We start from the raw sequence: 14,997 nt of genomic DNA on the forward strand, positions 1-14,997 counted from the left end.
TACCTTATGTTGTAATATCCTTGTAATGTTATATTAAGCATTCTGATTTTCTGTGTGTATGCATACTCTCCAGTATTTTTACATAGAATTATTTTCTTTCATATATGTGTCTACAAATATTTTAGTAGAATGTTTTGTCTGGCTTTGTCAGGTACATGCAGTAAAAAGATATGATAAATGTGCAGAATGATTTATTAATGCATAAGCTTGATATAATGTCCTTAGTGTAATAATGAATCTAAGGAATTTAGATTTCCATTATGTCTTTTACACCTGTCACATCCTTCTTCTTCAAATAACTGTATTTATCAGTTATGGCTCCCGCCATATTCTGACATTTCATAAAAAGTGTTTGGAAGACCATAGATTGGTTTTAAAAAAATGGATTCACAACATGCATTCCCTTAAACCTTCATTGGAACCCATGTAAAAGTTGTTTTCTGACTGCAACTTGTAATTCAACCAAAAGACAAAATTATAAAAATCATAAGGAACATATTAATTATATCTTCACTTAATTTTAATCAAATTTATATGTGAATGACATTGTTTTATCTGATATAGCCCAGTTTTTTGTCTTGGCTGTCTACTTTTTAGATTGCAGTTCCAGTAGCTTCATTATTAAAAAAATAAACATTTAATAAAATATATGTGTAATACAGATATGCAATTCACTGTGCAAAATCTTTTTTCCCCTCCCAATTATATTGAAATGGGGAAACAGGCTTATGTGCATCCATAATTTTCATATTCATACCAATTAGTTGTTAACATTTACAAGAAGTTACTTCCCTTAAAATTCTATTATTTCTGATTAGTTCATCAAGTTGTGCCTTCATATCCTTTTCTTGCTTCTGTTTTAAATGCTTTTCCCCCTTTAGATCATTTTTCCATGATTACAATCCAATCCTATTCTTTTCTACTTATGAGAAAGCCTACCCCATCTTATAAGATAGCTATCGTAGCATTCTTTAAATTGGCTGCAGTATGCATGCAACTATACTGTATGATACTATATGCAACTATATTGCTTCTGAAAGAAATTGGATGCCAAAATAATATGAATGTTCTAATCTGTCTGTGGTCCTAAGGGAAACTCACTCACTCCTTCATCCTTGTCATGATGAGAGATTACTTTCAAAGAGATACTGAATTAAATCCATTTGGAAAACTGTATTCCAAGAAAAAGTAGAAAATATATGGAATAAAAGTGTTGATCCTTACAAGTCATCATACAGATTATTTTTGCTTAAAATATACTCAGATTTAGCACTGATTAAAGATCACAAGAGACTGACATTTGTTTCTATTATTCTAAATAATCATAATACGATAGCATAAATATCAAATTATATATTCATGTACCAAAGTTAAAGATGGGTATAATAATATATTAACATTACAGAATCAGGTTTTGTGTGTGGGTAGGTATGGGTGTGTTTAACTATAGGTTTGTTTGTTTTTTAAACTTATTATTTTACTGTATCATTAGATTTTAATGATCTGGTATTTAGTCTGTTTTAATAAAATAAAGCCTTGATGGAATTCAATCCGCTTCTTGAAACAATGATGAGACAATCAGGTTCTATATGCTGTGTGATCATGTCTCAAGTAAAGGACATAAGCCACTAAGTCATGACAACATAAAAAATGAAGACTGAGAAATTCATTTGTGGTAGAGATAGTAAAACTGACAGCTTCGCACTTTCCCAATAGAACTTAATTTACAATGGCCAATTTGGATGTTGTATAAAAATACAGACAGATGGTATATATTTCATAGCTTACAAGACATGTCTGGGACAGAAGAAATAATAATAAACATTAAAAATACATAGAAACTGTAACACGTTTTAGGTTTTTGTTGATATTAGATGTACCGTACTTTTGTTTCTAGAATTGATCATTTCTACAGTAAACTCCCCATTTTATCCGTGAAATGAAGGCATGATAGCAAGAGAGAAGCCAGATATGATTGACAGGGGCCAGAAGCAATATGTTGTTTAAAATAAGAGATAACAGAAATAAATTATAGAAAGGGATTAGAATTCTGTCATGCTAAATCAGGTGCATTGGAAGTTGCACCCTGCCCCTTCAGAAAAAGCTTTATCTTTAAGAACTTCTGCTAAATGCTGAGACTGACTACAAGTGCAAATGGAATGACTTGTCAGTTTAGCATTTAATTTTCCACAATCCTTACTTCTCAGAAAAGAAATAGTCTGCATTTATTAGATAATGTTAGCATACACATCCTTGGGTATTTTGATATTTTAAGTAGAAGGGCAAGATTGGGATAGAGCTAATTAGTTATCTGGTTTCAAATTTTTAATTAACTGATTAAGTGACATCAAATCATTTTCAATTCTACTGACTGCCCAGAGATTTTCTCCATATTGATCAGTCCCTAACCTGTTCTTTCAGAACTTGCAAAGGTACCCTCATTGCTGTGGTAATAAGAGTCCATGCACCTAGCTATTGGTTTGTTTCTTCTCTTTCCTTCAACTTTTTCCAGCATGACAGCTTTCTCCAGAGGGCTAGAGTCTTCACATAATCTGTCCAAAGCAGAATACTTTGAGCATGGTCATTTTGGGGGTTTGTTTTAAAACTAAGTAACTTCAAAGAAGATATTGCTCATAATTTATAATCATGGGTCATATTAAAGAATGTATGGTTCTTTTTTCTTTCTTTTGCAGATATCCGGACACATTGAACAAAATGACACAACCTAAACAAATGCGCTCCAGTGTTGTGAAGACTTTGTCTTACCTGGATAGTCATCTTCCAAAAGGGAGCCATGTGATTTTGATTGGCTTGGTAAATGGTAGCTTTATGTGGGATGCCATGCACAGGAGATACCATCCTCTTGGTAAATGTAATACTTATCTTTTTCCTTGAGTTTGAAGGCATTTTAGAGATTCTGAGTTTTTAAAAACAACAGTGAAATACAAGTCTTTTCTGCACAAAAACATGTACCTATAGTTTTTTTTAGGCAGAAAGAATTGAGATGACTTTTTTAACTGACAAGCTAAATACCTTGCATTTTTAAGAAAAAAATCTGTGTGTTCGAGGAAAAGCAAGGTTATTAATCTTTAAAAGGTCCATAAAGCACCAAATTGGGCAGAAACATAATTTGCAGACATCCAAAGTTATCTGTAACAGTTTAATCTCTATTTCAAATTTATGATATTTTTCTTCCAAACTCATCCTGCTAGAAGCTAGTCATCCAATGAAGCTTAACCCTGGGAGATTTAGGACAAATTTCTAGAGGAAAATGCTACTATCAACTTTATAGATTTGTCTGATAAACTATTAGTTTTACTTCCCATTCTGAGTTTATTGGAGAATTAAGCTAGAAAAAAGCAACAATGCAGAATAAATTAAGATATGAGGGCGTGTTATAATAGTGTTTGAATTCAGATGACCTATACAGACATATCCCCTTCATGGATTACTGCCTTGTCGTGGCGAAGGGGCTTGCGTAATTCAATGAAGCTATGAGCTATGCTGTGCAGGGCCACCCAAGACGGAAAGGTCATAGCAGAGAGTTCTGAAAAAATGTGATCCACTGGAGAAGGAAATGGCAACCCACTCCAGTATCTTTGCCATGAAAACCCTATGGACAGTACCAAAAGGCAAAACGATATGACGCTGGAAGATGAGCCCCTCAGGTCGGAAGGCGCCCAATATGCTACTGGGGAAGAGCAGAGGGCTAGTACTAATAGCGCCAGAAAGAATGAAGTGACTGGGCCAAAGCCGAAAGGACGCTCAGCTGTGGATGTGTCTGGTGGTGAAAGGAAAGTCCGATGCTGTAAAGATTTTTTCTCCACAGGAACCTGAAATGTAAGATCCATGAATCAAGGCAAGCTGGACGTGGTCAAACAAGAGATGACAAGACTGAATATTGACATCTTAGGTATCAGCGAACTAAAATGGACAGCACCTTATAGAACTAACACCAAAAAATGATGTTCTTATCATCATGGGGGATTTGAATGCTAAAGTAGGAAGCCAAAAAAATAACCGGAATAACAGGCAAGTTTGGCCTTGGAGTACAAAATGAATCAGGGCACAGGCTGATAGAATTTTGTCAAGAGAATACGATGGTCATAGCAAACACTCTTTTCCAAGAACCCAAGAGACGGCTCTACACATGGACATCACCAGACGGTCAACACAGAAATCAGATTGACTATATGCTCTTCAGCCAAAGATGGAGAAGCACTATACAGTCAGTAAAAACAAGACCAGGAGCTGACTATGGCTCAGACCATGAGCTTCTCATTGCAAAGTTTAGAATTAAACTGAAGAAAGTAGGGAAAAGCACTAGGCCACTCAGGTATGAATGAAATCATATCCTTGTTGAATATACAGTAGAGGTGACAAATAGATTTAAGGAATTAGATCTGATAGACAGAGTGCCTGAAGAACTATGGACAGAGGTTCGCAACATTATACAACAGGTAGCAACCAAAACCATCCCAAAGAAAAAGAAATGCAAGAAAGCAAAATGGCTGTTTGAGGAAGCTTTGCAAATAGCTGAGGAAAGGAGGGAAGTGAAAGGCAAGGGAGAAAAAGAAAGATATGCCCAATTGAATGCAGAATTCCAGAGAATAGCTAGAAGAGATAAGAATGCCTTCTTAAATGAACAGTGCAAAGAAATAGAAGAAAACAATAGAATAGGGAGGACCAGAGATCTTTTCAAGAAAATTGGAGAGATGAAGGGAACGTTTAATGCAAAAATGGGCATGATAAAGGACCAAAATGGCAGGGACCTAACAGAGGCAGAAGAGATTAAGAAGAGGTGGCAAAATTACACAGAAGAACTATGCAGGAATGAGCTTAACATCTCTGATAATCACAATGAGGTGGTCACTGACCTCGAGCCAGACATCCTAGAATGTGAAGTGAAGTGGGCCTTAGAAAAGCTGAGCAACAACAAAGCTAGTGGAGGTGACAGTATTCCAGCTGAGCTATTCAAAATCTTAAAAGACGATGCAGTAAAAGTGCTACACTCAATTTGCCAGCAAATTTGGAAAACTCAACAGTGGCCACAGGATTGGAAAAGATCAGTTTACATTCCAATTCCAAAGAAAGACATTGCCAAAGAATGTTCAAACTATCGCACCATTGCACTCATTTCTCATGCTAGTAAAGTTATGCTTAAAATCCTACAAGCTAGACTCCAGCAGTATGTGGATCGAGAACTACCAGAAGTACAGGCAGGATTTCGAAGAGGCAGAGGAACTAGAGATCAAATTGCCAACATACTCTGGATCATGGAGAAAGCTAGAGAGTTCCAGAAAAACATTTACTTCTGCTTCATTGACTATGATAAAGCCTTTGATTGTGTGGATCATAACAAACTGTGGCACGTTCTTAAAGAGATGGGCGTGCCAGACCATCTTATTTGTCTCTTGAGAAACCTATATGTGGGTCAAGAAGCAACAGTGAGAAGTGGACACAGAACCACTGATTGGTTCAAAATTGGGAAAGGACTCTGGCAAGGCTGTATACTGTCACCCTGCCTATTTAACTTATATGCAGAGCACATCATGAGAAAGGCAGGGTTTGATGAATCAAAAGTTGGAATTAAGATTGCCGGAAGAAATATCAACAACCTAAGATATGCAGATGATACCACTCTAATGGTAGAAAGTGAAGAGGAACTAAAGAGCCTCTTCTTGCGAGTGAACAAGGAGAGTGCAAAACCTGGGTTGAAACTTAACATTAAGAAAACCAAGATCATGGCATCTGGCCCTCTCAATTCCTGGCAAATAGATGGGAAGAAATGGAGGTAGTGACAGATTTTATTTTCCTGGGCTCCAAGATCACTGCAGATGGGGACTGTAGCCAAGAAATTAAAAGACGCTTGCTCCTCGGAAGGAAAGCCATGGCATATCTAGACAGCACACTAAAAAGCAGAGATATCACCCTGTCAACAAAAGTGCGTATAGTCAAGGCTATGGTCTTCCCAGTTGCAATGTATGGCAGTGAAAGTTGGGCCATAAAAAAGGCTGAGCGCCAAAGAATTGAGGCCTTTGAACTGTGGTGCTGGAGAAGACTCCTGTGAGTCCACTGGACTGCAAGGCGATCAAACCGGTCAGTCCTAGAGGAGATCAACCCTGACTGCTCTTTAGAAGGCCAGATCCTGAAGCTAAAACTCAAATACTTTGGCCACCTAATGAGAAGGAAGGACTCACTGGAGAAGAGCCTAATGCTGGGAAAGGTTGAGGGCAATAGAAGGGGACGACAGAGAATGAGGTGGCTGGATGGAGTCACTGAAGCACTAGGCGTGAGCTTAAACGGACTCCAGAAGATGGTAGAGGACAGGAAGGCCTGGAGGAACGTTGTCCATAGGGTCGCAATGGGTCAGACACGACTTCGCAGCTAACAACAACAAATACAGACTTATAGTTGCCATCCTTTTACCTTTAAAGCCAATCTCTATGCTGTATAAAAAGTGAAGCTGACATATACAAAGATGCTTTTGATCTTCCTTGATGTGAAATGACTAAATTTGTTGGAGAGGGAAAATCTTATTAATAGGTAAAGTATCAGTCATTCACTTTCAGTACTTGACTTGATTATAAGATTAATTCACCTATCTTCCTGCCTGAATTGGCTTAGAATAGAGGAAGAAACTGCATATATTTTGAGACTGAAACAAATGCTGGGTGGAAATCTGACATGTTTACATATGAACAGTTGCTAGAATACCCATAATATACAGCCTTTCCTTTTTTGCTCTTCATATCTTATCTTATCTTCTTATCTCACTGCAATGAGGACGGCAAAGTCTAATTACTTCGCTACCCTCATCGCGTCCACAGATAATCGCCCAGCCGCCCTGTTTCGGGTTACTCGCTCCCTCCTTCATCGGGAGGAGAGGGAGGATCCCTTGCAGGGACAGGCCGAGGAGTTCAGTCATCATCTTGCAGATAAAATTGCTCAGATTCGGGCTGGCTTGGACTCTGACTGGACAGAATCTGACAGGGAGGATTCGAGTGGTCTTGAAACTGTTATCTGGACTGAGTTCGATCCTATAACCCCCGATGAGGTGGACAGGATCATGAGGAGGCTGAGCTCTACCACCTGTTTATTGGACCCGTGCCCCTCCTGGCTGGTTTATGCAGCCCGGGAGAAGACACGAGGCTGGTTCCAGGCAGTAATAACTGCTTCTTTGAGCAAGGGTGTTTTCCCTTCTGCCTTGAAAGAGGCAGTGGTGAGGCCCCTCCTCAAGAAGCCCACCCTGGACTCGGCGATTTTGAATAACTATCATCCTGTCTCCAACCTTCGCTTTTTGGCGAAGGTTGTTGAGAGTGTGGTAGCGCATCAGCTTCCTCTGATCCTGGAGGAAACTGATTATCTCGACCCGTACCAATCGGGTTTCAGACCTGGGCATAGCACAGAGACGGCATTGGTCGCACTGATGAATGATCTCTGGCGGGCTCGGGACAGGGGTTGTTCCTCTGTCCTAGTCCTATTAGACCTTTCAGCGGCTTTTGATACCATCGACCATAGTATCCTACTGCAGCGTCTCAGGGGGCTGGGAGTGGGAGGCACCGTTTTACAGTGGTTTTCCTCCTACCTCCTGGGCCACTCGCAGTCGGTGTTGACGGGAGGACAGAGGTCCACCCCGAGATCTCTCGTTTGTGGAGTCCCTCAGGGGTCAGTCCTCTCTCCCCTCCTGTTCAACATCTACATGAAGCCGCTGGGTGAGCTCGTGGTTTCGGGGTGGGGTATCACCAGTACGCTGATGATACCCAACTTTTTCTTTCCACCCCGACCCAACCCAGTGATGCCCTCACTGTGATGTCCCGTTGCCTGGAGGCGGTCCGGGTTTGGATGGGGAGAAACAGACTTCATCTCAATCCTGACAAGACTGAGTGGCTGTTCATACCGGCATCTCGGGCTGACCAGCCTTCTCCATCATTAAAAATAGGGGATGAGGTATTACCCCCCGTTGATAGGGCTCGCAACTTGGGAGTCCTCCTGGATTCATGGCTCAGTTTGGAAGATCATATAGGAGCTGTGACCAGGGGGGCTTTTGCCCAGATTCACCTGGTGCGCCAGTTGCGTCCCTATCTGGACCGAGATGCTCTACGTACAGTCACTCATGACCTCCCGGTTAAACTACTGCAACGCTCTCTACATGGGGCTGCCCTTGAGGACCACCTGAAGGCTTCAACTGGTGCAGAATTCAGCCGCGAGAGTTTTGATGGGAGCTTCCCGATACTCCCATGTAACACCTCTTCTCCGTGAGCTGCATTGGCTTCCGGTTGCCCTCCGGGTGAGATTCAAGGTGCTGGTAATGACCTATAAAGCCCTAAATGGCTTGGGTCTGGAATATCTAAGGGAACACCTGCTGCCGGCATCATCTTCCCATCGTCCTGTGCACCCCCACAGGGAGGGCCTTCTCAGGGTACCACCGGTTAATGAATGCCGGCGGGTTACTCCCAGGGGAAGGGCATTCTCTGTGGGTGCGCCTGCCCTATGGAACCAACTACCCACAGAACTTAGGACTGCCCCCGACCTTCGCTCATTTCGCCGGGACCTGAAAACTTGGCTCTTCGATCTATTTGGTCCAGACTGTGGGGTTGTTAATTTAACTGGGTTTTAGATTTACTCTTGGGGCTTGAATTTAATTTGTTTTAATTGTTTTTATTTTTTGTATTCATGGATTTAACTGCCCTGTAAACCGCCCTGAGTCCTATGAGAATAGGGCGGTATACAAATCCAATAAAATAAATAAAATAAAATAAATAAATATTTATTCCATGAGAAAGAAAATAAGGAAGACAGAATGAAAAACAGCAGAATTTATTCAGTGAAAAAGCCCATCTGAAGCCCTTGTTCAATTCTCTGATGAGAATTCAGGGGAGGGGGCTCTATTAATTCCACACTGGGAAGCACTGTTTTGTTTTGTTTTCAAAACACTGTTTTGTTTCATTTTGTTGTATTTTACTTAATAAAATACAAGAGACAATAAAGCAATAACAAACAAAAAAATATTTGGAAAAGCAGCAGTACATCACTATATACATTATACATAAAAGGAAGATATAGCTATAGCTTTAAAGATTCTTTATTGATATAGTGAATTGTTCATGCATAATCTATATCTAAAGGTAACTTATTCATACAGTAGGTTCAATACACAAGACATACATGGAAGTAAAAGTTATGGAAAAGGGCTGAAGTTCTTTCTTTTTCCAAAATGACACTGTTCTTCAAGAATGCTATTTGTATATGTAAAATACCACCCAAGGTGCATTGGTAGAACATATTATGGGACTCAGTGCTATTTTGGAAAAAAATATTCATTTATTGTTAATATGTGAATGTTTCAGTCTGTCTCTGTACAGAAATAATATGTGGAAGAATATTCTATTCTCCTTCACAAAGTTGTTGTTATTACTACTTTAATAGTATTGCTAAGGTGTTGTAGATTTGAAAATAGCTTATTGCAAATCTAGAGTTGCTTACATTTTCAGTCCAAAAAAGAAGATAGTGCCACCTATGGCCATTTCCTGTAACAGGTTTTTGAAACTTACCTCAGTAAAGTATAAGAGTATTATGATATGTATACCTGCTGTCAAAATCAGTGATGACAATGATAGGAAGTTAATGGGAAATCTGGTTGACTATTTTATGAATCCATCAATAGAACTATTATGAAATCCTTGTCAAATAGATTGCTTGTGTGTTTCCAGCAAGGATATTTTAGTTTTAAAATCAGTTGACTAAAAAATTTTGTTTTTCAGGTCAGCTAAACAAAGATGTCACATATGAACAATTTTATTCTTTTCTTAGTTGTCTTCAGGTATGGCAAACAGAAATCTTGCATATTTGATGCTAAATTGCATTCTTTTTCTTTTTCCTTTTCTTCTTCTGCTGCTCCTGCTTCTTCTGCCTCTGCCACTTTTATAGTGTTGGATGTAAGGGAGATACAAAGCTCTGGCTCTTGCTCTTCTGGCAGCCTTAACTATTGTTAACTGATGTTGATGTAGTGTATCTTTGATTTTGTCTCTCCATCTTCTTCTGGGTCTGCCTCATGTTCTTTGACCTTCTCTTTCTGTATACAGTATGCCTTATACAGTATGGAATCACAATACAGCCTCTCCAAATTAGCAAACCACTCCATTTGCTATTTTTGTATGTAGTTTAATTAATGTTAATTGTCTTATGGTCTCATTTCTGATTTTATCTCTTCCATCACTCCAGCAGCCTTCCTCAAATATTTCATTTCCTTGGTGACTAGCTTTTGTTTATGTTTTGCTGTAAGCGTTCATGTTAGGCACTAGTAACATAGGGTGGGGATAAGATGTTTCCATGAAATGCTTATTTGTGCTGATTGGTATGGCCTTATGTTGTAGGAGTGGAGCAAGCTGTTCCAATACTTGGTTTGCCTTTCTGCAATTTGTTAATCTCTTCGTCCACTTCACCATCTTAGGTGAATGTTGTTCCTAAATATTTGAACTTTGATGCTTGTTTTATGCCTATTCCTCCTATCACTATATTTAGGGTATGCTTTTTTCTTCCAGTTGCCATTACTTCTGGTTGTTGATTCTCATATTATTTGTGTTGCATTCTTGGTTCATAGCTATAAGATGTTGCAGTTTCTTGGCTCTATTTGCTATCAATTCCTATCAGCAAAGAGTAGTTTTTGATATTATTATTGTTGTTGTTTGTTGATATTATTTCCATTCTTGGGTTTAGTTTCTTTGCTTATGCTGTCAATGTACTGTAAGTGATAAACTATAGTGGTGACAGTACACATTCCTGTTTTACTCTGCATGTTACTATGAAGGGTTTTGATGTTCTTTGATTTGACTACACTTCTACAATAATGATATAAGCATTTGCACACTCTAAGATGTTCACTTACTTCATATTGGGTCAATGTTAGCCATAACAATTTTCTATCAACTCTATCAAATGCTTTCTCTTGGTTTAGAAATGTGACAAAGAGGTTCTTATTGTAGTCCATGTTCTTTCATATTAGTTTTTAAGCACAAAAATTTCATCTGTGCAGCTTCTATTTCTTCTAAAACCTATCTTCTGTTAGTTGTGGTACTATAACTGTCTTAAGCTAGATTTTATTATCTTAGTGTACACTTTCTTTGCATGTCTGTATTGGAGTTTTGGGAGGCAACTTTCCCACTACAGCTACAGATGAGGTTAAAATCAGATTGACTAAGTCAAAACATATAACAGGATACCTGCTGGTGCTCACCTTTAGGAAACACAACATAACACAGTTCTACACAAAAATTCATCTGTCCCTTTACTCTAGTACTAAAGAAGCCCATCCATACTTTGGAAGCACTGAAAATAAACAAGTGACAATAATTTTACATGGAATTTAAATGCAATTTAATATTTATATTATCATTTATATAATAATCTATATAAAGTGATGTCTATATAAGTCATATGAATAATTGTATTTGTAACAATTTGATATGGATTAAAAGCTATTGCAGGAGTTCCCAGTTTTTTTCAGGTTGGCCACTTGTAGAACTTTGAGAATATGTTTAAGATACTCTTGTAAAATTGCTTCCTCAGGAAATAAAGCTTGCTCAGGAACAAATGATTATCAGGGAACATAATATGTAACAAAACACCAATTTACCAGAAAACTATCTTCCAATCTGTAGCTTTCCTCCACAGGATGTTCCTAACTCTCTGTTAATCTTTGTCCTCCTTCTCACGAGGTGGACACCTTTCCAAGCAAAGGTCTAGGTACCCTCACCCATATTTGTCACAGGACCTGTTTGAGGACTGGGACATTCTCAGAAATAAAGCTGATGTTGAAATCTATTATTTTGTTTTGCAATATATACTCTTTAAAAAAGCTTTTCAAAAATGTAAAATGTCAAGAGTCACGTGAGATGGGAATCATGGTTGACACCAAAGAGAGAATCTTTTGACATCTGAAGCATAACACTGGAGATCTCAGAATTAATGACAAAAGAAATCAGTCAATACTGCTTGCACCATGTGGAGCAGAGTATTATGGAGCGCAAATTTCTTAAGACATTAGCAGATGAAAACTTTTCCCATAAATTGTTGGTCTTCAGCATTTTGCTTTCTGAAATAGTGTTACCCAGTCTTTTGGAAATAACAAGCCCTAGGGCTAGGCAAGATGATAAAGCTTTATGTGATGCCATCAAAGCGCATTTGAAAAACTAGGGAGAAAGTTCTGTGCAGTACCATGTTAATATTTAATGCTGACAGCCAAACGTTTTGTAGGTCATCTATGTCTTTATTGCTAAAACTATGGGCAACATTTGACATCAGAAACATCTAAATACATTTATTGCTACATTTATTGAAAACAAATGTTTCCCAAGTATAACCAAATCATTTGGCATTTCCAGATTAGGTCTGAAAGTTTAATGCACTGCTATTCATCTAAATTTCTGAACATTTCAGAATTTTTTGGGGTGTCACTTCCATCTGCTATTTTTCATGCTACCAGTCAGCTATCTAGTTGACTATATTGATCTTTTTCAGCCATGTATAATACTGATGCCATATTAAAAGAACTTTTTCACATTCCACAGATTAATCTATGCAATGGCTGGTTGACTTCAAATGGCACACTTAAGAATTTGACTACAGAGGTTTGTAATATATAAAATGTATGAATCTCTCTCCTATCTAAACTATTGTCTGTCTGTCTCTCTGTCTGTCTATCTATCTATCTATCATCTATCTATCAATCAATCAGCTATATCTTTCCTTTTTTAAAGGAAATATATACAATATCTAGATCTTCAAAACAAGAAGATAAGCATAACAGTTGTGGTATTGTTTTTGAGGAAAAAATGTCTGAATTTTAATATCATTAAGATTTCCTATTTAATGTTTGATGGTTCAGCAGGCATACAGTCACATAAGGACAGAGCTGAAGCAAGTGGCAATACTTCCCCGACTTTGATCACAAAACAAAACCCCCAGAACAAAAACCATAGGCAGGGCCTGGCTTGGTTAGTATTTAAAGGGGAGATCAACAGGACCTTGCAGGTATATAGGCTAGAGCAGAGGTCCCCAAACCTTTGGGCACCAGGAACCGATTCCGTGGAGTGAGGTTTTTCCGTGGACCGGAGGTTGCATGGTTTTGTGCGCTGCCTGCATCTTGCGGATGGAGTTTTGCTTGTTTGTGCGGACCAGTTGCTGGCATGCCGTGGCCCGGTACTGGTCCACAGACCGGGGGTTGGGGACCTCTGGGCTAGAGGGAAATCCAGAAAGAAGTCTTTGGCAAACCAATTCTGTACTGCTGCTGAGAATATTTCATGGGCTTGTTCATGATATCAGCAGCAATTGAGCTGTTTAAAGGGTTTCAAATGATCAAAAGCTAGAAGCACTATCTAGAATGTCTAGAACATGGGTCGGCAACCCGCGGCTCCGGAGCCGCATGTGGCTCTTTGAGCCGTCTCCTGTGGCTCCCAGCCGCCTGGTGCGCGCGCACCTCTTCGAACGGGCAGTGGTGCGCGTGCACCTCTTCGAACGGGCAGTGGTGCGCGCGCACCTCTCCAAATGGAGAGTGGCACCGCCCGTTCCGAGAGGTGCGCGCGCACCTTTCCGAAGGGCGGAGGTGCGCGTGCACCTCTCCAAGCTGCCGCCGTCCCATCCGGAGACCTGCCGCGTTCACGGCAGCTGTGCAAACGGGATGGCGGCGGTTTGGAGAGTGCGCACGCGCTCGCCAAACCGCCGCCATCCCGTCCGGAGACCTGCTGCGTTCGTCAAACATTGACGAACACGGCAGCTGTGCAAACGGGATGGCGGCGGTTTGGAGAGTGTGCGCGCACCTCTCCCAAGCCGCCGCCGTCCGGAGCTTTGCAGATGGGCCGCGGCAGCTTTCGCAACAAGCGGGGCCGCTGCCCGTTCGCGCGGAGGTACGGAGACCTGCCGACGTTTGGGGAGGTGCGCGCACACCTCTTGGAATGGGTAGCGGCCCCGCTTCTTGAGAAAGCTGCCGCGGCCCGTCTGCAAAGCTGCCGAAAGCGGCAGCTTTGCAGACGGGCCGTCGCCGTCGCGCAACCGGGAACCGGTTCCATCACACATAAAAAAAGGCAACCGCGCACATCCGCGCATGCGCAAGAAACGGTTTTTGCGCATGCACGTGCATGGACGCGGCTCCCACTTTTTTTTATGTGTGATGGAACCGGTTCCCAGTGGCTCTTTTCCTTTTTCGGGTTGCCGACCCCTGGTCTAGAATGTTTCTATAGCTTAGAAAGTTATAGCTTTATTTTGGCAAGATTTGTCTATTAGGTATAAGCAAACAAAGGATGGGACTTGACTGGATCCCACTGATTCATTTCTGGCCTGACAGAAGTAGTGGAAATGGATTAGTGGGAGCACTGAATTTTTACCAAATCCTACTTTGAAAATCTGACATCTGTAAGTGAACATTGTCACTGAAATTGTGCAGCATCTTTATAGCATACTGGTCAAAGATGTGCCAATAAGACAATTCTTTGCCAAAAGAGAGGTCAGTTTTCTGACTCAAATTGGCATATTTACATTTAAATTCCGTCTGAGAAGCTCTGACAATAACAGTGCTTCAACAATATAAAGGTCACATGTTGTTGGCAAGAGAGAACAATATTCTGAAGTCTTAGCAAATTCTCATATCAATAAAGTAAGGGTGCATATTTTATTGATTTTTTTCCCAGAGAGCCATGCTTCTTTCCAATGTCCTGAAAGAAATAGCAAAATCTGAGAAATATTCCAATTTTGACATTTTCTACATGGATTTCCCACTGAAAGAAAGTAAGTTAACAAAATCTGAATGAACAATTGTACATCATTAGAAGGAGGGACAATGCCCACTAGTTTAAAGTTAACTTTGTCAAACTGGTACCAAAACCTAGAAGTGTTGGACTGGAACAGGAGCATAAGGTTTCAAGTGACAGCAATAATGGGGAAGGCTGGCCTAAAGGATGAATATTATTATTCTCCAAGGACAAGATTGTGGAGTATTTAAGA

The 14,997-nt window shown here is 40.0% G+C and overlaps 1 protein-coding gene across 1 annotated transcript in view; it reads left to right on the forward strand.

The window, feature by feature from the left end:
* AOAH (acyloxyacyl hydrolase) overlaps positions 1-14,997 on the forward strand; it is a gene marked incomplete at its 3' end in the record, with an annotated part of 107,575 nt that overhangs the window by 81,582 nt on the left and 10,996 nt on the right. Inside the window, exons 18-21 of the mRNA XM_081346233.1 lie at positions 2,694-2,866; positions 9,765-9,823; positions 12,570-12,629; positions 14,685-14,781. Of these exons, the coding sequence (XP_081202359.1) occupies positions 2,694-2,866; positions 9,765-9,823; positions 12,570-12,629; positions 14,685-14,781 (389 nt within the window). The remainder of the gene's footprint in view (positions 1-2,693; positions 2,867-9,764; positions 9,824-12,569; positions 12,630-14,684; positions 14,782-14,997) is intronic.

This window comes from Vipera berus (assembly GCF_964194415.1).
Source record: "Vipera berus genome assembly, chromosome: Z".
NCBI classification, from domain to species: Eukaryota; Metazoa; Chordata; class Lepidosauria; order Squamata; family Viperidae; genus Vipera; species Vipera berus.